At 41.6% G+C, this 21,097-nt stretch overlaps 1 protein-coding gene across 8 annotated transcripts in view; it reads left to right on the top strand.

Moving 5' to 3' along the window:
• PLEKHA7 (pleckstrin homology domain containing A7) overlaps window positions 1-21,097 on the top strand; it is a 227,503-nt gene that overhangs the window by 121,944 nt on the left and 84,462 nt on the right. For all 8 annotated transcript variants that reach the window (XM_089521073.1, XM_089521075.1, XM_089521074.1 and 5 more), the window contains exon 5: window positions 13,586-13,697. In XM_089521073.1, coding sequence (XP_089377199.1) covers window positions 13,586-13,697 — 112 coding nt within the window. The remainder of the gene's footprint in view (window positions 1-13,585; window positions 13,698-21,097) is intronic.

Below are 21,097 nucleotides of genomic sequence, written 5' to 3' on the forward strand. Positions count from 1 at the left end.
GTAGGAATTGGATTGAAAATTTATCATTTTCTCCTTCCTTTTAAAACCATTTATCCAGGTTGAGGAGGGAGCTGGTTCCAATGCTGGAAGCAGTACTCCTGACAACCTTTTAAAGTTTTTAAAGGGAAGAAAGAGAGATTGAAGCAGTGTAGATATAATAGTGCTCTGGAACCCAGGGCCATTTTACACGTAGCAGTGCCACTCTTAACTTTTTAAAAATGTAGAGAAGTTATTTCCTGCCCTACGTTTGTGTACAGTGCTTTGCAGAGATATTCATCCTCTTTGACTTTTTAATATTTTGTTGTGTTATGACTTTGAATTTAAATGGATTTAATTGATATTGTTACCACTTTTTACGTCCAAGAGGTTCAACATTGTGGTGCAAAATATTTTCATTGTTGGTCCTTACAACATGTATATTTTTTCACTTTGTTCTTAATTGCTGTCAAGTTGTCTTCAATGAGAACGAGAATGAGAGCCCTCCAAGACATCCTATTTTCCTGTTAATGTCTTATAAATTCAGGACTCTGGCTTCCTTGATTTAGTCTGTCCAGCTCTGGTCTTCTTTTCCTACTACCTTAAACTTCAAGTATTATCATTTTTTTTCTAACAAGTCATGTCATTTCATGATATTTCTAAAGTGCAGTAGTCTTAATTTACTTGGTTTTCCTATGGTGCTCTATCTGACACTAGAAAGGGAGAATTCAGGGTTGATTTGCTCCCAGACTCATTTATTTGTCTTTTTGGCAGTCCATGGTATCCTCAGCACTCTCCTCCAGCACCCCATTTCAAATGAGTTGATTCTCTTTCTGTCCTTTCTTCACTGTCTGACTTTCATAACCTTACATAGAAATTTGAAATACAATGTACATAGATGATCATGACGTTGGTATTCATTGATACAGTGTGCCCGCCTTATTCATGGCCTCTGGGTGCATGGATTTATCCCACTGTGGACTGCAAATAAATAAATCAAAATTCAATTACCTGAGAGCTTTTCTTACCAGGGCAAGAAGTAGAGGTATGGCAAGCCCAGCCTCCAGGCATGCACTCCTTAGGCCTGTAAGACAGGTGGCAGGTGGCCTCTCAAGGGTTGGAAGAGAGAAACGTGAGCAGGTACAAAGCTGTATAGTAGTAAAATGGTGTAGGGCAGCAATGACACCTTGGTCTGGCTCCCACCTCCCTCTCCTGAAGTTTGAGGCTGTTGAACTTTGAGGCTGTTGTGTACATGATCACATGTTCCCCAGAGGTGGGGGAGCAGGAGGAATATGCATCTGGTGACCAAGCTTTGTTGCTGCTGCCACCGCTGCTGTCACCAACCTCAACACTAAAGCTTCAGTCTGTAGTGTGCATCCAGCCTCACACTGTTATCTCTTCCCTCACCACCACCACCACCACCACCACCACCGGCTTTCCAGTTGCCTATGATTATCAACATGTCCTGTTTGAGTGTGTGATCAGTTTCCTCCTGAAGTCCAGCATAGAATTTTTCAGTGTCTTCCTTTTCCGTCTTTGTAGTTGGAAGATAAACTTGGATTATGTCTTACTAATATAATTAGTCAGACATTGCATTATACTCCCTGATTGCTTTTGTTGCATTTCATTTTACTGTTATTCCTACCTCCTTTCTTCTTAGATTTTCATTTCTTGAATAAAAGCCTGTGTAATAATCTGACTGAAAATGTCCTATTCCCACTTTAACTCGTTCACACTATGCATGGCTATGTTTGTGCATTCCATTTCTTGTTTTACAGTTTCCAGCTTCCCTGGATTCATGCTTCTCACATTTGATGTTCCTATTAATATGCATTTTGCAGCTTCAGACTTCCTTTTTGCATCTGAGCATATATGCAGATGGAGTTCAATGTAGCTTGAGTAGTTGCATCATTAGACACAGGGCTATTTATTTTTCCCGAGTAGCTAGGTGAGTGCCTTCTGACCTGGGAGTTGTGTCTTCCAGCAGTATCTCTTGCTTCATTTTGTTTCATTGTACTGTAGAGGTTTTGAGGTAAAAAGAATTCAGGAGCTTTTTAAACATTGCCTCCTTGTGCAGTACTAACAAGAGTTAGCTGAAGTGCCTCTGCTGTTGTCTCTGAGGTATCCTCCACCGATGTCATCCCCCCCCCACACACACACACCAGTAGCTCTTAGGCATATTTAGGCGCGTTACAGACTGCCCAAAACGGGTGGTCTTGCGCCGCTGCCGGTTGCTGCGTCCGGTAACCACAACAGCCAAACCATGCGGTTCCCGGGCGCAGCAAGAAAGACACGCCAAAATGGTGCTTCTTCCTGGGCCCCGGAAGTGGTGACGTGAGGCGTGCACTTGCGGCACCACTTCCGGCGCGTGACGTGCGGATGCTGCGTGTCCACGACATCAAAATGGCGATGCCCATCTATATGTGGCGCTGCTGCCATTTTGACGCGCTCGTTACGTGCAAGGGGCAATGCACGTCAGGAAGCACCGCCCCTCGCGCGTAACGACGGTGCCTGTATGGGCCCTTCTGTAACGCGCCTAAGTCTGGCTGCTTAGTGAAAGCCTGTCAGGCTTAGGACACACTCTCTAAAAAGAATGCCACTCCCAGCATTGCCTCTTACCTCACAGGAGCACAGAATCTCACCAACACGGAAAGGTAGTGCCAAGCTGGAGCTTGGTAGAATTATTTCACAGTGCAGCTCAAAAGCATATTGCTTCAGTGCTGCTGCACAAATAGATCTACTGGCCCTACTTAGGCCCGTTACAGACCGCTCAAAAGCTGCGGTCTCGGGCCGCTGCCGGTTGCAGCGTGGAGGAGTCGCAGCAGCCAAACCGCGCGACTCCTCCGCGCTGCAAAGAAGGAGCGCGAAAATTGCGCTCCTTCCGGCAACTCGGAAGAGACGCCGCAAGTGCCAAAGTGCGCACTCGCAGCGTCACTTCCAGACCGCGACATGCGGACGCAGAGCGTCCGTTATGTCAAAATGGCGGCGGCTGTGTGGAATGGCTGCCGCCATTTGTTACGGACTCTGTCCGTAACAGGGTAAGGGGCGTCTGGAAGAGACGCCCCTTTTTCAAAATGGGACGTCCTAAGGACGTCCCTTATGGCGGTGTGTAACGCGCCTTAGGGAATCTGCATTTCTTCTTGGAGTTCTACCCATGTGGCTTCCTCAGTCTAACAGCTGAGCAGCCATGACAAAGATGACTTTTTAACTCTTTATGCACCATCCTATTATGGAAGTCCAAGGCCGCCTCCACAAATCAAATACAGTAAATCCTGCTTGTTTGTTTAAAATGCTACACTATACTATGAAAGTTTTTGCTATTTGCTTCATTTAAGAAAGACAGCTATACTATAAATAATAGATAGTACAAAATATAGTTCATTGTGCATCTTATCTCTTTTTTCCTCTGCCCAGGATGTAATATTTCATATATTGCTTGTTTCTAAACCCGTGTTGTTCTAGAAACAGAGACAGGCAGTCTCTGTTCATAGGTCATGTAGGTGGGTTACAAACCGCCACTTGGGACGTCCGCAGGACGTCCCATTTTAAAAAAGGGGCGTCTCTTCTAGACACCCCTGGCTCTAGTACGGACTCTGTCCGTACAATATAGCGCCGGCCGTTCCACATGGCCGGCGCCATCTTTACGTATCGGACGCTGTGTGTCCAAACGTGTCGCGACGTCACAGAGGCGCCGCAAGAAGAAGCTCCATTTTGGAGCTTCTTCTTTGGTCCGCGCGGTGTGGGTGCTACGGCTTCCGCGCGGATCAAGCGGCGGCGGTCTGTAACCCGCCGTAGTCTACAATAGGTTGCCAAAGTAAGGATGAAACAAGGAGCTAGAAATTGACACTAATCTCAACCAGAACTACCTCAGAGATGCCTTTTACCTGCCCGATCTCTCTCTAACCAAATATGTGAAAAGTTGAAGTCTACTTCATGGAGGAAGGGTGATAGGATTAGGGGAATGCAAAAAACACTGAGCACAATTGAGCAGACATTTTGTGTATGATTATCTCCACTGAAATGAATGGGAAATGCACAAGAGCATTGGCTCTTTGTGTTTCATATAGAATGGAAAAGCATTAACATTTTAAAATGTATGGATGCTAACAAAAATATGATGTGTGTGTTCTCTGGACTCCCCCCTGCAAAAATTAATAGAATGTAAAAATGTTGATTAATTGGCCAAATTAAGGAAGAAGCAAATAAGATGTGTTTATGTAAAGTATCATATGGTATCTCCTAACCAGAGCTTGATTTAACAAAATAGTGGAATATGTTTCTTCTGATATAGAGGCAACAGGAACTGATATAACCCTTGGTAGTTGCATAAGACACATTATTCAAAATGTTTATGAGCTCTGATGCAAGCTATTATTAAAGAGCTGTTAGCCCTCCTCTTTCTGAAACTGAGCCTAAATGGAAGGTGTTCAAACCAATTTAGCAATATTTAAAAACAGTAAAAACACAAGTGTGGTAATGTTGAAAAAATCTTTTTTAAAACTTACAGTACATCCTTTGAGTTTTGAATCAGCTAAATGGTTGAATACACGTTATTTGAATTCCAAGCAGTTGTTGGAGGCTAACCTGCTGTTGGATTGAGTAAAACCACGATACTGATTGTCATGTTCACTAACTGTTTTCCTCTGATAGTTTGCTGTTTTGTGGTAAAACTAATGAGCAGTGACGTAAGTGCTAATATTTCATTTATTCTTTCCTTGAATATTAGTGATAACCATGGGAACATTCAGGACAATTTGTCAGACCTTTCATTTGGGTCTGTTAAGGACAGATAAGGAGTAGTGAGATTTCAGTCCAGTAATAGGTTGTATGTTCTGGCTTCATTTTGCATTTCCTCTTTTTCCATTTGCAAATTGTGCTCATTATTTAAAAATTCTTTTGTCTAAATTGTTTTCTAAATCTTTATAGTCTGGCAACATCACTTAGGTTTGGAGAAATAGAGGTCACAATTGATAAATATACTAATGTGGAACTAACATTTCATCCATGTTATCACACTTTTTTAGCTGGCAGTATTTAACCTTTGGAAAATGAGAATAAACTGTAACTAACAAAGGAAGAGGTCTGTTGTAAATTACACTTGTAAGGCATATTATATGACCTAATTATGGCATAAAATACTTATTTTTCTATTACATATTATGTACATACTTGTGTGAGCCTGAATTCACCAAAAAGGTAAAAAGAATTTTTTTAAACTGACACTTGGCATTTAAATGCAAAATATCTGTTCCTTTAATCTTGCATATCTCAGTAGTTTGTAAAGGTTGTGAAAATAACTCTTAGTATATAAAATCTTAATTAAGGTTTATTAAATAGATGTGTTCAGTTAAATTTGACTTTAACCAGCATGTTATGACTCGATTCTGCAAGAGATAATTAACATAATGTGGCAACATTTTTCTGTTGACAAAACTAAGCATCTTCCTTGTCCTCCAAAGACCTTTTCCTTTTAATCTGCTTTCTTCCTCTGAGCCCAAACAATACTTCATTGTTGTTTTCTGGCCTGCTTCTAAGAGATGAACAATCCACTTTTCTGTGGTGTAGTGGCATTAAGCTTTGGTTACAAAACTGCAGTGTTTTTTTAAAACTGCTTTAAATAATGCTTACTCATGTATAAGTCTAGAAATTTAAGTCAAAAAATTGATCCAAAAAACCTTAGTCAATTTATCCACAAGTCAGTGTAAGTATTCTACCTTAACTCTTACTAAAAAAACAGGAAATATCCCCTGGTGAATGGCAAGAGAGTAATTTTGGAAACAGTGACCTCCCTCTACTTTCTTATCCATCCAGCCTTTAGTGTGAGCACAAACAGTTATGCCTTCTGGAATTGTGTAAGTTCGTTGGCATTGTTTTCCTTTGCTTCGTCTTTTAGATCCTTTGTTGTATGCCCCTGAGTTTTACCCTCGACTTACCCACAGGTCATATCAAAATCCATAATTTTGACCCCAAAACCTGCCCTCGCCTTATACATGAGGTCAACTTATAGTCGACTGTATACTGTAATTATTTAATAATTATTTAAATAATAATTCTTTAAATTCTTTAAATAATGCAGTCTGTCTTCTCTTTCCCCTTGCATATGACTAATACGCTGCATGACAAAACAGATCTTTAAAGTTTGTGGTATAGTGGTTTGAGTGTTGGGCTATGACTCTAGAGGCCTGGGTTCAATTTCCAGATCAGCCATTAAACCCCCTGGGTGATCTTGAGCAAGTCACATGCTCTCAGCTTCAGGGGAAGGCCATGGCAAACCTCCTCTTAACAAATATTACCAAGAAAACCCTCTAATAGGTTCACTTATAGGTTGTCATAAGTCAGGAATGACTTGAAGGCACACGACAACAACAACACTGCAGTGGAGATTTTATCTTATTTAAATAATGTTTAATTATTTAATAATTATTTAAATGCTTTAAGTGCTCCCTTCTCTTTTCCTTTGCATATGAATTATAAGCTGCATTGCACAAAACAGATCTTGAAAATTTGTACTTTATTTCTCAAATATTAAACAAGCATACTTTATCACTTAGGATGTAGTGAGTCCCAGTTTTGTGCATCCTCTCCTCATTCTTTCCCTCCCAATGTCAGATTTTCTCTTACATGTCCTGTTTTGTGGTGGCAGTGGCTGTGGCGGTGTGCCTTCAAATAATTTCTAATTTATGGTGACACCAAGGTGAACCCATCACAGGATTTTTTTTGGCAAAATTTGTTCAAAGGAGGTTTGCCATTGCCTTCCTTTGAAGCTAAGAGAGTGTGACTTGCCCAAGATTGTCCAGTGAGTTCCATGGCTGATTTAAACCCTGGACTCCCAGAGTCCTAGTCCAACATGCAAACCATCCTGTCTCTCTTGTCCTGTTTTGTAACATAGCATTGTTCTGATTTCAAAACCAGAATGAGGGGGGAAATATTCAAACTGTTATTTCCATATCTGTTTGTATACCAGTGATGGTTTGCTCAAACCATAATTTCCTAGTTTGACTACAATTTGCTAGCAAATTATTAAAATTGTGTATAATTATATAAAAATTATATTAATGTAACACGAACCAGAAAGGACAGAACAAACTGGACCATGCAGAGGTGAATAAGGGTCTGAGATCTAATCTCAGCAACTGAACTTTAGCATGGCAGTTATGTTCAAACCAACTAAATCAGTACTTGTCAAATAGTGGGAGTGTGACTCCCAGAGGAGCATGACAATTGCTCAAGGGAGGAGCAAGATATTTTTGGGGTTCATTCAGGAAGAAAAGAGGGAAAGAAAGGCAGGAAGAGAAGCACTCAATTACAGTGTGTACACCAGGGGTAGGCAACCTTTTTGACCCGGGGGCCGGGTTGCTGTCCCTCAGACAACTGGGGGGCTGAAGCTGGGGGTTGGAGCTTCCATCCTCCAAGGGCGGGGCTGCGTGCCAGGGGTGGAGCTTCCACCCTCTGGGGGCGGGGCTGCGTGCCGGGGCGGAGCTTCCACCGAAGCCCCGCGGGGAGGAGGAGGCATGTGCCCGCCCTCTCCTCCTCGGTCCCTTTCTGGCCAAACACCCCCAACCTGCATTCCAAAACACACACAACAGCACATTTGTGCATTTCACATGGCTTTACTTAACGTGGCCTCTTGCATATTTCAGGGGCTTATTCCATAACCAAACCCCATGGGTTTAACACTTAGCATGGTTTAACATGGCTATGCATATTGACCATGTCAAGGTGGTTTCACCGTTCTTGCACCAAATGTACTTCTCAGAAGTGTGTACTTGGTCAAGGGACTTTGGTTTTTCTTCACTGTGCATGAGTTTGTAAAAATCACAGCAATTTACATTGGCCTTGCCTCAGAGGCTTTCTGATATCAATATCACCATTAAAGAACCAAAAACACACAGAAAAGGCACTTTGGAAAGTCACACTCTCTTGGCTTCAGAAACGGTGCGTGCATGCCTCTCAAGCTGATTCATATCATCATCATCATCATCATCATCATCACACTATCATTGTCAAAGCAAGGGAGACTTGTTAGCATTAAAAGCACCCAAAACACACTTTGGAAGGTGACACTCTCTCGGCTTCTGAAACAGTGCCTGCATGCCTCTCAAGCTGACTCATATCATCATCACCACCACCACCACCACCACCACACTATCATTGTCAAAGCAAGGGAGGCTTGTTAGCACTTAAAGCACACAAAATTAAATTAAAAAAACCTTGAGGCCTCTGGCCACTTACCACCTCCTCCTTCTGCTCCTCCTCTTCCTTCTTCTCCTCCCCCCTCCTCCATGCGCCGCGTGGCCTGGGGGCGGGGCGGAGGAGGCAATGGAGAAGGAGGTGGGCGATGCTGGGAGGCAGGGAGGGTGGCGCGGGGAGGCGGGGCGGGGAGGGCCGCGCGGGGCTTCCCCCTTTGCCTCCTCTGCCCCAGGCCGCGCGGCCCTCCTCTTCCTCCTCCACGCAGTGGAGGAGGAGGAGGACAGCGTGGTCAAACGGTCATGCGGCCCAGGAGGAGGTGGAGGAGGAGGAGGCGGCGGCGGCAGGACCGGGCTAGGGCTGGTCCTGCCGCCTCTGCGGGCCGCATCCAGCCTGCGGCTCAGGGGTTGCCAACCTCTGGTGTACACACATACAAATAAAACACACTGAAGGAGGCACTATGGCAGGGACATGCCAGAAGGAGCTGCCAAATGGGAAGAGAGATTTGCAGGGAACAACAAATGTGAGAGAGCACAACAGTCAGCATCAAATGGGATGGGCATTCATCCACCAGCAGCACTTGCTCCTGCAACTCTAGGGCCTGGGGAGCAACATCTACAAGCAAGATCAACCCAAGCAACATGGAGGCAGAGGGAGCTGCAAGGGGTCTCTAATTCTCTCTGAGGCACTGCTTCTCCTTGTGTTCCCTCCCTGTGCATGTCAGTCTGACTTCTCTTTGTATGGAGTATGCAGCTGCTCTACTTGCAGCCTGCCTGGGGCTGCTTTGCTTTTTAAAAGCTCTCCTCAAAGGGAAGTTTGGTGGGTGGACAGGCAGCCACTTTGACTTTGGATATCAGGGAGTGTTTGTGTATATGTGTTTGAGCTATGTGCATATATGTATAATATCTTTTCTAATAGTTAATTTGAGTCTAATTTGAGTTTTTAATTGTTAATTTGTGATAGTCAGTGAGAGATAGCTGTACATCCAGTCCAAGGAGCAGTCAGACTCATGAAGAATTATTTTAAATTATTTATCCATAACACACACACCCATCACATCTTAAAACTTGTCCTTCACATCTTAAAACTGTTTTCTTTGTCTGTACCTCCCTTATTAAATCTAGGTGTAAGCTGGAAGTTGGTACAGTCAAATAAATACAGTTTCTGCAGATATTCCCTCTAACACTTGTTCATCCTCTATAAAAATGTTGTGTATTCTCAAGTCTTTTCTGAATATGGTAACCCTTAGGCAAACCTATCACAGGGCTTTCTTGGCAAGATTTATTCAGAGCAGGTTTGCCTTTGCCTTCATCTGAGGATGAGAGACTGTGACTTGCCCATGGTCACCCAGTGGGTTTTCATGTCTTTAGTAGGCAGCTGAACCCTGATCTCCAGAGTTATAGTCCAACACTCAAACTATTAAATCACATTGACTCTCATAAAAATGGATAGCATATGCATAATTTTAATTACAGCTATAGAATATGCATTCTACTGTTTTTCTGCAGCAGTTATGAGAGATAACACAGAAATGCATTCAGCTGTGGTAGTTGGGGAAGCAGGTTCCCTCTTCTATGTAACAGAAGGAAGTACTGGGTTCCTGTAGTTTGCCATTTCAGATGTCAGATGGGGCTATCACATATATGGCTTTGAATACTCTCCAAAGGTAGAAACCATGTGCACAACAAAAGCAAGTTTATCAAGAATGTACAATCTGTACAGCTAGGAATAATAATAATAATATACACTCAGGTGATTTTCATTTGATTCTTCATTGATTTTTATACCTCACCTCTTTGGCTGTATATGACTGAGTCTCATGAATAAGTTAAATTAGGTCTGAAGTTGTGAGGTAGCAATTGTACATACATTAGCCCTGGTAAACTGTGACGGGGGTTATGTTGGGGCACTCCACCAGCTTAACTATGCATGGGAAAATATCACATGTAAATTGACTATGAAGAAACAAAAGGCATTGGAGAAAGTTGCTTGGAGCAGGAATGGTCCCCCACCACCACCTTCCTTTACCTCTGCTGTATGATCCTGGAAAATACAGACACCAGCATTGTATATTAAAAAGACCCCAGCCCACTTTTCTCTGTTCTGTTCTGGTAAGTTGTTAGGCCTTCCTTCCCCAAAGCCCTGCACTCCAGTTCTGTCTGGAGTCACACTTGAAGTATCACTTGTACTCCAGTGGGCCTATTTCACCTGGAACACCTCCAGAATCAAAGATAATCTGCCTCTTAATACCACTGCTGGGGGAACATGAATGAGAAGATGCTATTGAGAAGCTGTTTTCAAATCACTGAATACTATTTCACTCAAGTTTTGTTTGTGGGCTTCCCTCATGCATCTCGTTGGCCACTGTAGAAACAGAATGCTGGGTAGGCTTCTGGTCATGATAGATTTTCTTATACTGTATTCTTAGGTTCAATGCTGCAGTTACTATCCTCATTATGTCTAGGGATTGTCATACAATTTATTTTGATTATATAACAAAATGGTTGCATACAGTAGCATACCATCATATTTTCTGCTTATTAGTTTTGGTGCTGCCAAATATTACATCCTGTTCTAAACTCAGTCTCAGTTCAGCCTTATTAATGTCTTGCAGATAGATATCAGGTTGAGTATAGTAAAATAATAATAATAATAATAATAATAATAATAATAATAATAATAATAATAATGCATACTATTGCCTTATTTGTGGATTAGCAGCAGTGCATGTGTGAAACTTACATGTATATGCATGCTGTTCCTCCCCAAAGAAAATACCTTTCACTCATGCACATGAACCCACCTAAAGATATATGAAATATTAGAAAGTATTCTGTATTTTTTTCGTATGCTTACTGTGGACAGCAGGAAAAGCAGAATGGGCAGATGCCAAAGGAAGCTTCTGAGTATGTTCATCATGCTTAGCATACAAAGCTATGCAAAGTTTTGCAGTCAGTACATTTACACTTCTATCCTTGTGTGCTAGACTTTTGTCCTTTATAAAAGTCTCAAGTATTCCAGCAGAAAAACATAGCCCTCCCCTTTCTAAGTAAGTATTGACTAGTGATTAGTCAATAGTTACCTAGGGTGGTGGGGTACAGTGAACATTTTTTCAACAAAGATCCCACACTTGTGTCTTTTAGAGAGGTTGGATCATAGCCCTCTTTCAAAGAAGCATTTGCAACCTCCACCAGCCAAGTGGACTGTTCTCCTCTGGCAGCTTTAATTAGCCAGAGTGGACATGAGTCTAACAGACAAGTGGTTGGCCTCTCCTCTCCAAGCCACTTGTCCGCATCATCATGTTGAAAAAATGGAAACTTATCCATCAGAAATGGACCCGTGCATGCCTCAGTTATCTCTACTTTCAATGTGGAGTCTGAGTCCTAGGATGTAGTACCCAGAACAGCCATCCTGGATGAGATTAAGCTCATCCAGAGGCAGAAAAGAATTGTTTTTTTGCTTCTGTAATGCCCTACTTCTATCTAACTAAATAACACACTTCACAGAGGAAACCAGAAAGAGTTTACTGAAAAGATCAGCACGGTACCACATCCTTTGCTAGATCTGAGTTAATGAGCTAAGTTTCACTTCTATATGCTTTCCAGATTCATCTCCCTCCTCCCTTCACATTCCATTCTCACAAAAAGCCAGTATGACATTGGTGCACATGCAACAATTCCCTGCACTACTTAGCTCCCTCCCCTTACACCCAAGCTCCAACATGACTATAGAATGATCAAGCAGGCCTAACTTTAACGTGACAGAGTGAGCCATGCAGAATGACTCTGACAGCTGCCCTTGCTGCTGCAAAGTTGGTTCTAAAATGAGTCTTAACTCATTTTCGGTCAGAATCATCCTGAATCTTTCTGCACTATCACTGTAGTCATCTACCCAAGCACTTCATTACCATAGGCTCCTTAGAAAACCAAGGAGCCTGTTCGCTGAACCCAAGTAAAGCATGCTTGGAAGCAACTCTGAGAATTGCCCTTTTCCCTTCTATCCAAATCTGGCCTGTCTATAACAAGAGCACCCAGACTCTGTGTTCTATGAATTGCATACTGAACAGTTGTTGGCCAGAATGGTTTTGGCTAATGCTGTATCACTGTTGATGTTAATTACCCTATAGTTGGCCCTGACTCATAGCGATCCTGTGGATGAAACATCTCCAACCCCCCCCCCTCCCAAATCCTTCACTTCTCTGCTTATCAGAGCTAAGTCTTGTAACAGAAATTTCAGGAAACTTAAATTTCTAGGACTGACAGAGCAAGGATTGGCAAGAGGACCTAGTAATTGAAAATCCATAAGTTTATTTCCAATTGTCGACAAAGGAAAACAATGAACTCAGTGGAATTCAAGTTCCAAAAGCTGAGACCCCGAACAAGACAAAATGGCTCTTTTTATATTATTCAAGACAAAGAAGCTTCTTCAATACACCTGATTGGCTAATTACAATTTAAACATACAGAATTCTTACAATCAGAACAGAAATACATGCATACATTAAAACTGCATCATCACTCCTTACCCCCTCCTGTAGGAATTCAGTGGCTTTCCTCCTAACCTTGCTTCTGAATGTCCTTATCTCAGTAGTTTATGTTATGTCTTTTTACTGGTGCCAGCTTCCATCCAGGTCAAGATGCACTCCTTATTCCTTTGCTCTAGTTTCTCTAAACTCCAAGCCTTTATTTCAAAAACCATCTCTCTGGCTGACAAAGGTGACTCCATCTTTCTATAGCTTTTTATTTCAACAAGGAATATTTCCACCACAGTCTAAGCCTAAAATACATCATGGATAGCTGATATTTTGTTTAATATTAGTCTTACAGTAACAGTTTCAGCACAGCACCAAATATTGATGTGCCATTCATCCCATATCCAATGCATTCCCAGTAAGGCAGGCATTATTTACCCTTTCCTGTATCTGTGATTAGTCTCCTTCAGTGAATGTACTTAAGCTATATAGCAATTTACTTGATGGGTATTCTGAAAGTTGAAACATTTAAATAAGATAGCTTGTAGTTCAGTTCCCTATAATTACAGAGTTTGGTTAAAATTATAGAATTAACTAAAGTTTCCTGACTTACATTGTGCTGGAAACTACAGTTACTGATAGTAATAGCATCTTACACTCTTAAAATTTAGAAATGTGTTAAATGTGAGCCACCTTAATGAACAGAGCTGAAATGAATAAAAGATGGTGATGTTGGTTAAACTGCATGATGGACTGAACTGAACCTGCTTCTTTTTGTTGTGGTATATGAATAAAGGCTGGTGAAACTGAACAGTCTACTGCATTGGCGCAACTGTGGAAAAGCCTAGAAGTGCAATCTGTGCTGATTACAGTTTTATGGGAAGGTGTAAAAATAGCTCCTAGAGAAAAATATGAAATACCTTTCAAGTAATCCTTTCTTTCTTTTTCTAGGAAGAATTCACATATGTCCAAGCATCAAATAAACCAAAGACCCTCAAGCATGGTCAGTGAAACATCTACTGCAGTAACTACATCCACTGTAGATGCAAAACCTGGCTCTAAGGTAAGTCTTGTGGTGTTTTGCTTGTGAATTTGTTTGGGGTCTGCTTGGGGTTTTTAAATTCTTATAAAGATAAAATGGCTGAGCTTGGCATTCAGGCAATGCGAATGTTCTGTCTTACCGACAAACAAGACAGGCCTTGTCATTTTCAGGTCGTATAGTAATTCATAGTTGAACTGAGATTTAAACTAGAAGCTTCTTGTTCATTTTAGCCATTCTTGTCTATTCTCTTCCTTTTGTTATTTGAAAACATTTCTTTCAATTATACTCCGAATATTTATCGACCATAAATATTTACTTGAAATTTTCAATATTTTTGGTGCTTGTGTTTGGTTATACCATTTATTTCACTGTTGATCACAACTTATCTGTCTGTCTGTCTGTCTATCTATTTTATTTACACTTGTCCCTCCGTATTCACTAGGGTTAGGGACACAGGACCCTTATGAATGTGGAAAACCGCAAATAACAAAAACACTATGTTTGTACCTGAGAGAATACCTCTCTAGGAATCTCTAGGTCCTCCAGTGCAACTCTGTGGTCAACATCTGCCAGACATTGGCCATAGAATTGCACTGGAGGAGCTATAAATGCCAAGTAGAGTGTTCTGTGTGGGAATCTCTAAGTCCTTCAGTGTGACCTTTGGTTAAAGTTGACCATGGAGGACCTAGATATTCCTAGAGAGAATATATTAATAAAATCCATGAATAATCAAAGATGCAGAAGTCAAATCCTCAGATGTGGAGGGACGAGTGTATATGCTGCCTTTCTCCCTGGAGGCACCCAAGGCATCTCACAGACAAAACATATACAATTTCAGTAAAATTCAAAACAATTAAAAAGCATCTACACACAATATAAAATCACATAAAAATGTACAAAAATTAAAAACATAACTAAAAATGCATCTGCTCCATAAAAGCCATCCTGTTATGCATTATATATCAAATGCCTACCTGCACAAAACGTTTTTACTTTCCGTCAAAAGGCCAGCAGGGAGGGGGCCAGCCTAGTCCCCCGAGGAAGGGAGTTCCAGAGGATGGGAGCAGCCACCGAGAAGGCTCTCTCCCATGTCCTCATCAAGAGAGCCTGAGATTTTGGTGGGACCGAGAAATCCTGAAGATCTTAGGGCTCTAGCAGGTTCATATGGGGAGATATGGTCTCTCAAATAGTCTGGACCTAAGCTGTGTAGGGCTTTATAGGCCTTGACCAGTGCTTTGAGTTATGCCCGTCAATGAACCGGTAGGCAGTGAAGCTGTTTTAACAAGGGAGTTACATGCTCCCTGTAACTGGCCCCGGCCAGTAGATCTAGCAGGATCAACAGGAGCACACTCCCCCTGTCCAGATCTCTGTCATCCACCAAGGCAACAAAAGATGTCTCTGTCCCATAACCAGGTCTTAAACCAGATTGAAATGGATCTGGATAATCTGTTTCATCCAGAAGCCCCTGAAGCTGGGAGGCCATCGCTTGCTTCAGAACCTAGCCCAAGAATGGAATGTTAGAGACTGGCCAATATTTATCCAGAATGGTGGGTTCCAGGGAGGCCTTTTTCAGTAACGACCTCACCACAGCCTCCTTTAGAAAGGATGGAAATCTGCCTTGCTGCAGTGAGGCATTTGTCACTACCCTTACCCACTTGGCCAGTCCCCCTCTGGCTGCTTTCAGAAGCCAGGAAGGGCAAGGATCCAGTATGCATGTGGTGGCCAGAAATGAAAGGTGAACTACCTATGTACATCTACAGCAAATCACTAATTGATCCAAAACAATTTAATACAAACATAAGGCAAGATCCAGTTGGGCACTTTACTGCTTCTGCCGGAATCAGGATATACAGTGGACCCTTGTTATACAATGGGGTTTGGTTCCAAGATCCCCCATGGATAACAAAATCCATGGTTGCTCAAATCCCATTAAATATAGTGACATAGCAAAATGGTGTCTTTATAAAAAAATCAAAGTTTGATATTTGAAATGTATACTTGTTTTGAACATTTTCAAACCGTGGATGCTTGAATCCGTGTATTAAAAATCCGTGTATAAGAAGGGCCGACTGTACATTCCTCCTACAGCCCTCTAGACATCATAAAAACCTGCTCTTTACAGGGCTGGGAAAACCTCTGGATCAGGTTTTTAGCATGTGCAGAAATGGTTGCTTGAGGGATGAGAGGTTGGTCTTTCTGGTGAGAGCAGTGGAATCAGGATGAAGTACCCAGTTGGATCCTGGCCAGATATAATACATATAAATAAGTGTTCTACCCTATCATCTGACATACATGTTGATCCAGGGGTCACAGATATATTTTCATTTTATTCTCATCAGTTATGTAGACTGATGGATGTAATTACTCCTACTCCAATAAGGTCCCTCAGAGCTATTTTAGCGTTTCTGCAGTCCTTAAGAAGCTATTTTTTTCCTGTTTCAACTCTGGTCTAAGCTGGTCTAACCTATCACACAAGTCAAAATTTTCGTTATCTACATCCCCAGGTCATTGGGTCTGTTTCTTCCAATCCCTAGTTTTCTTGGCCTCTGCACTACTTATAGTATTGACTTCCAGTTTTCTTCCCACCTGTCTATTCCATATTTTGTAAAAGCAGTCTCTTCAGCTTAGATGCACTGCGCCCTGCTTTTACCTATAACCATCTTTTGGTAGAGTGTCATTAAGAGCAAATGTGGCACTGTCTTTGTTTCCACAGCATCCTTCTTAGGGCCCAACAAACATATTTAAAACTTGGCATAATGTTCTTCCTCATAATATTGTAACTTATCACCACATGGCTGCTTACTTTTGTGGTGAGGGCATATCATTATTCCATCCCATGTCTGAATATTTTCATTTGGCAGACATATTCTCTGTACGTTTGGGGAGAATAGTATTATTTTTTAATCCCTTCCTCAAATTTCTGTCCCTTTGTTTTCTAGCCTTTGTGTTCATCTTACTGTTATTTAGAAATTTTAGTTCACAACTACATGTTAACATGAAAACAAAATGTTTTTAAAGATATGATTATTGTTTTAAACAGTATGAAGAGTGAACACCTATATTTCATGAATTCATTAGTATTATATGCAGTGGCATACAGTTTATTATTTGATTTCTTCATAATATATTCCTGAAAGAAATGTATTCTTAAAAGAAAGAATCTGTCAACTGTAAGGGCAAATTGACAACTGTGCTTTGAAAACAATGTTATTTATTTTTAATTGAACAGTCACATTTTTCTTCTTTGAAAGAAGATATTTTTAAATGGAGACAGTTGATGCAGGGAGGATTTTGCATGATGGTTTTGTTCTTCTTATTTTTTCATTGCTTCAGAGGAAAAAAGAAATCAGATTAAAAGTTAATCTGACATAATTTGACAAAATAATGCCATTTTTCCTTTCACAAAATAATAATACTTCCCTGCACAGAGTAGCCTTTATTTCTAGGCTCTTTCTCCCCATTTTGAATCTGTTTTAGCATAACTTAATATGATAGTGATTTTTCATTCAACATTGCACACAACAAACCAGACATGGCTTGAATTCTAACTAGGTGTCAGTGAACAGAAGTAGCTTTTCCATTCAGAAGGAGTATTAATCAGAAAAAGAGGGAAAAGATTCCTCCATGTAGTGGCATCACTAGATTTGGTGTCAGTGAATAGCTAATGGTGTCACACCCCATCCATAGTTCTCATCCTGTTCCCGACCATACAGAATCCTTAGTAATTTGACAAAATCAGTGACTATAAAACACAAGTAGCACTAAAATAACAGCACATGCTTCTAGGGATTGCAGGCACATGATTCAATGTGTAATTGTAATTAGGTAATAATGACATCTCTGACGGGTGTATGTGCATTACAAGGTTTAAAAGGGTAATTAGCTTAGAGTTTTAGTCTTGTAGGTAAATTGATACAGTATAAGATAAGTTTACAAAAATGTATTTATGGTTATAGCTACAGGGATATTTTTATTTAAAATGATACATTTTCTGCTGAAACACTGCACAAAATTTTTATAGACTGTCATTTTGTCCTGAACCCAGTTGATTAGTACAGAACATACATTTTAGTAACCATCAAGTTTGCCTTCCTCTGAGGCTGAGAGAATTCACATCTTGAAGACTTTCTGTGCCCATGTGCAGATCAGGTTGTAAGATCGGGTAGCTCCTCCTACTTGCTCCTAAGAGTTGGCAAGAGTTCTGAGACCCAAATGTCTAAAAGCAACAATAATAAATTGTATTTTTACTATCCAAATTGATTCTGAACTAGAGGGAAAGTTGAGAGTAACCAGGAGTAATTTATAAAAGCACTGCTCTGAATTTGAAATCTTTTGTTTTTGTGCACTTTCAAATAATTTCTGACTTATGTTGACCCTAAGACAAACCTACCACGGAATTTTCTTGACAAAAATTATTCAGAAGGGGTTTGCCTTTCCCCGAGACTTGCCCAAGGTCACTTGGTTGGTTTCCATGGTAGAGCAAGTATTCGAATCTTGGTCCACCAGTATCCTAGTCCAAAACTCAAGCCATTACACTGTGCTGGCTTTCAACCCATTCAAAATTAGTACAGTCAGCCCTCAGTTTCCGGTCCCCCCGCGGATACCAAAATCCATGGAGGCTCAAGTTCCATTGTACTCAGTGGTGGTGTGGCCATGCCACCATTGGGGACAATGGCACTTGGCCACCCTGACTGTCTGAAGCTCACTTCACCTCTCTCACTAGGAGGGGTGGCAGGGGGCTGTCTCCTCTTCCTTCTCTTCCCGCTACTTCCTCCCCCTCTTCCTCCTCTCCTTGCTGCCACCACTGCTGCTTCCTCCTCTTCCTCTTCCTTCTCCTCTTCCCTCCAGCTGCTGCTGCTTCCTCCTCCTCCTTTTCCCCCTGCCACCTCTGCTTCCTCCTCCTCCTCTTCTCCTGCTGCCGCTGCTTCCTCCTCCTCTTCCTCCTCTTCTTCCACCTTCCCCCCCTCTTCCTTCCTCCTCTTCCTCTTCTCCCTGCTGCCACTTCCTCCTTTTCCCGCTGCTGCCAATCCCTCCTCCTTTTCCTCGACACTATTTTCAGCGCCTCTTCCTCTTCCTTCTCCTCCCCTGCCACCACCTCACCCATGTGAGCTTGCCGTCCACGGATGCTGGAATCCGTGGATGGCAAGTCCGCTGATATAAAGGGTCTACTATGCTGTACCAAGAAAAATATTCTTAGGTACAAAATATGTTCAAAAGCATCCTGTTCTTCAATTCACTGTATACTGCTTTTACACATGGCTCCAATTAATGGACTTTATGATTATAGCAAAAGAAATAAACAGATTCCACTTGATCATTCTTTACTCTAGAAGCTTCCCAGGGTTGTGAATTATGATTAAAATAATGAAAAGCAAAACACTGAGAAGACATCCCCTTTAAGTACCGAAGGACCCATACAGACAGGCCAAAATAAAGCTGCTTCGGGTCACTTTAGAGGTATGCTGTTTAAATGACACACACATCTTAAGAGACCAGAAGCTGCACCAAAGCTGCGCTCCTTAGGACATTTAAACAGCATACCTCAAAAGTGATCCGAAGCAGCTTTATTTTGGCCTGTCTGTACAGTCCCTAAATATCTCCTTACAAAGGTCTAAATCCAGTTGTTCATTCCAAATAAAGCAGACCCACTGAAGCAGTAAGACTAGTTAAGTCAAGGCTTGTGTACATCCCATAGATGAAATGGATCTACTCTAGATGGGACAAATCACTGAATGCTTCTTAAACTGCAATAATTTACTCCAATTATATTCAACATAGGATGTATGCAATGCATACACACCATTATAACAGTTTGATACTAGTTTAGCTGGCATAAATCCATCTGAAGGAATCCTGGGAATTGTAGAGCTTTCACACATGCATGTGCCACTGGTACTCATTTTGCTGGAAGGATTTGAAACCCACCCATCACCAGGGCCGCAGGGTTTCAAGCACACATACAATTACAAACACACATTGTTTTTTGTACAGACCTGGTACTTATTTTGCTGGCAGATGGGTGGGTTTTGAATCTCTCCTGCCGGGTGGGTTTTGAATCTTTCCTGCCTCCAGGGCACATAATACTAATACTAATAACAATTTCTTTCCTGCCTCTCCACATGGATCGAGGTGGGGACAATAACAATTAACAGACAAACATCAGTTAAAACACTGTATCTCACCTTCAAGGCTCACCCAGCCACTGCATATGTTTTTTGCAGTAGCTTCTTTCCAAGGTTGGTACTTGCAACCTTATAAAGAGTTAGAAATGATGGGATGAGGTTTGACTTATATGCCACCTTTCTCCCAAAATGAGGCCCAAGACAGCATCCAAAGAGAATCAGCTAAAATACCTTAATAACATTTGAAGCACATAGGCTGACTTTCAAGGTGAGGCCCACAAATAAAGCATTGTACTGCTGGATTTGAGGCAGGAGCATGGGAATCTGAGGGCTATGCCACAAAGTAAGACTAAATGTTTCAATTTCCATAGCGAATTAAATCTGCAATCCTATTATCCTAGCCTAGAAGCATGTTCCTGAGGTCATAGGATTTATTGAGGGTCTCCCTCCAAGTTGTCAATGACATCTCCAAAATCAGAGATCTTCTTCTGTATCTCACCTTCAAGGCTCACCCAGCCACTGCGTATGTTTTTTGCAGTAGCTTCTTTCCAAGGTTGGTACTTGCAACCTTATAAAGAGTTAGAAATGATGGGATGAGGTTTGACTTATATGCCACCTTTCTCCCAAAATGAGGCCCAAGGCAGCATCCAAAGAGAATCAGCTAAAATACCTTAATAACAGTTTAAAAAGACAAATAAGATGTACACATATTAAAACTATCCACATCTAAAATTCATCATTCAAAATTCACAATTTAAAAATCATTTGGATAAGCCTGCTGGAAGAGACAGGTCTTTAATGGTCTTTTAAATTCAGACAGTGTATTCGGATGTCAAATCTCTTCCAGCAGGTTATACCTTGTGCAGCTTCTTGTGTTGTCCGGTTTCATTTTTATTCTCTCTCTCTCTTTCTTTCTCACACACACAGAGCTTTTGCCCTCCAACTTCATACCTATTAGGGTGGAGATAAGTGGTATAGAGCTGTTTGCGAGGGAAGGCACATGCATATTTCTCCCGATTCACTTTTGTTCAACTTTCATTCTTCCCACCCTCCAGCCTTTCTTGAGGGGAGAAGTAGAAGGGGGAAGATCTCTCCATTCCAGCCTCACCTCTTTTGGTGGGAGGGGAGAAAGAGGAAGGGACGTAGCCATCTGTGATCCAGGTTTGGCTGCAGCTGGTGGGACAGAAAATGGGAATGTTTCTCAGAGTGACTCAAAGCTCTCCTCACCCCACTTTTGAGGCTCAGTAGGCAAAGAAAGGAGAGGGTTTGCTCATTCAGATGTCCCATGCCTTCTTTTCT

The sequence above is a fragment of the Sceloporus occidentalis genome, unplaced genomic scaffold (genome assembly GCF_023333645.1).
Source record: "Sceloporus occidentalis isolate IW3139 unplaced genomic scaffold, rSceOcc1.0.p SCAF_4, whole genome shotgun sequence".
Classification (NCBI taxonomy): Eukaryota; Metazoa; Chordata; class Lepidosauria; order Squamata; family Phrynosomatidae; genus Sceloporus; species Sceloporus occidentalis.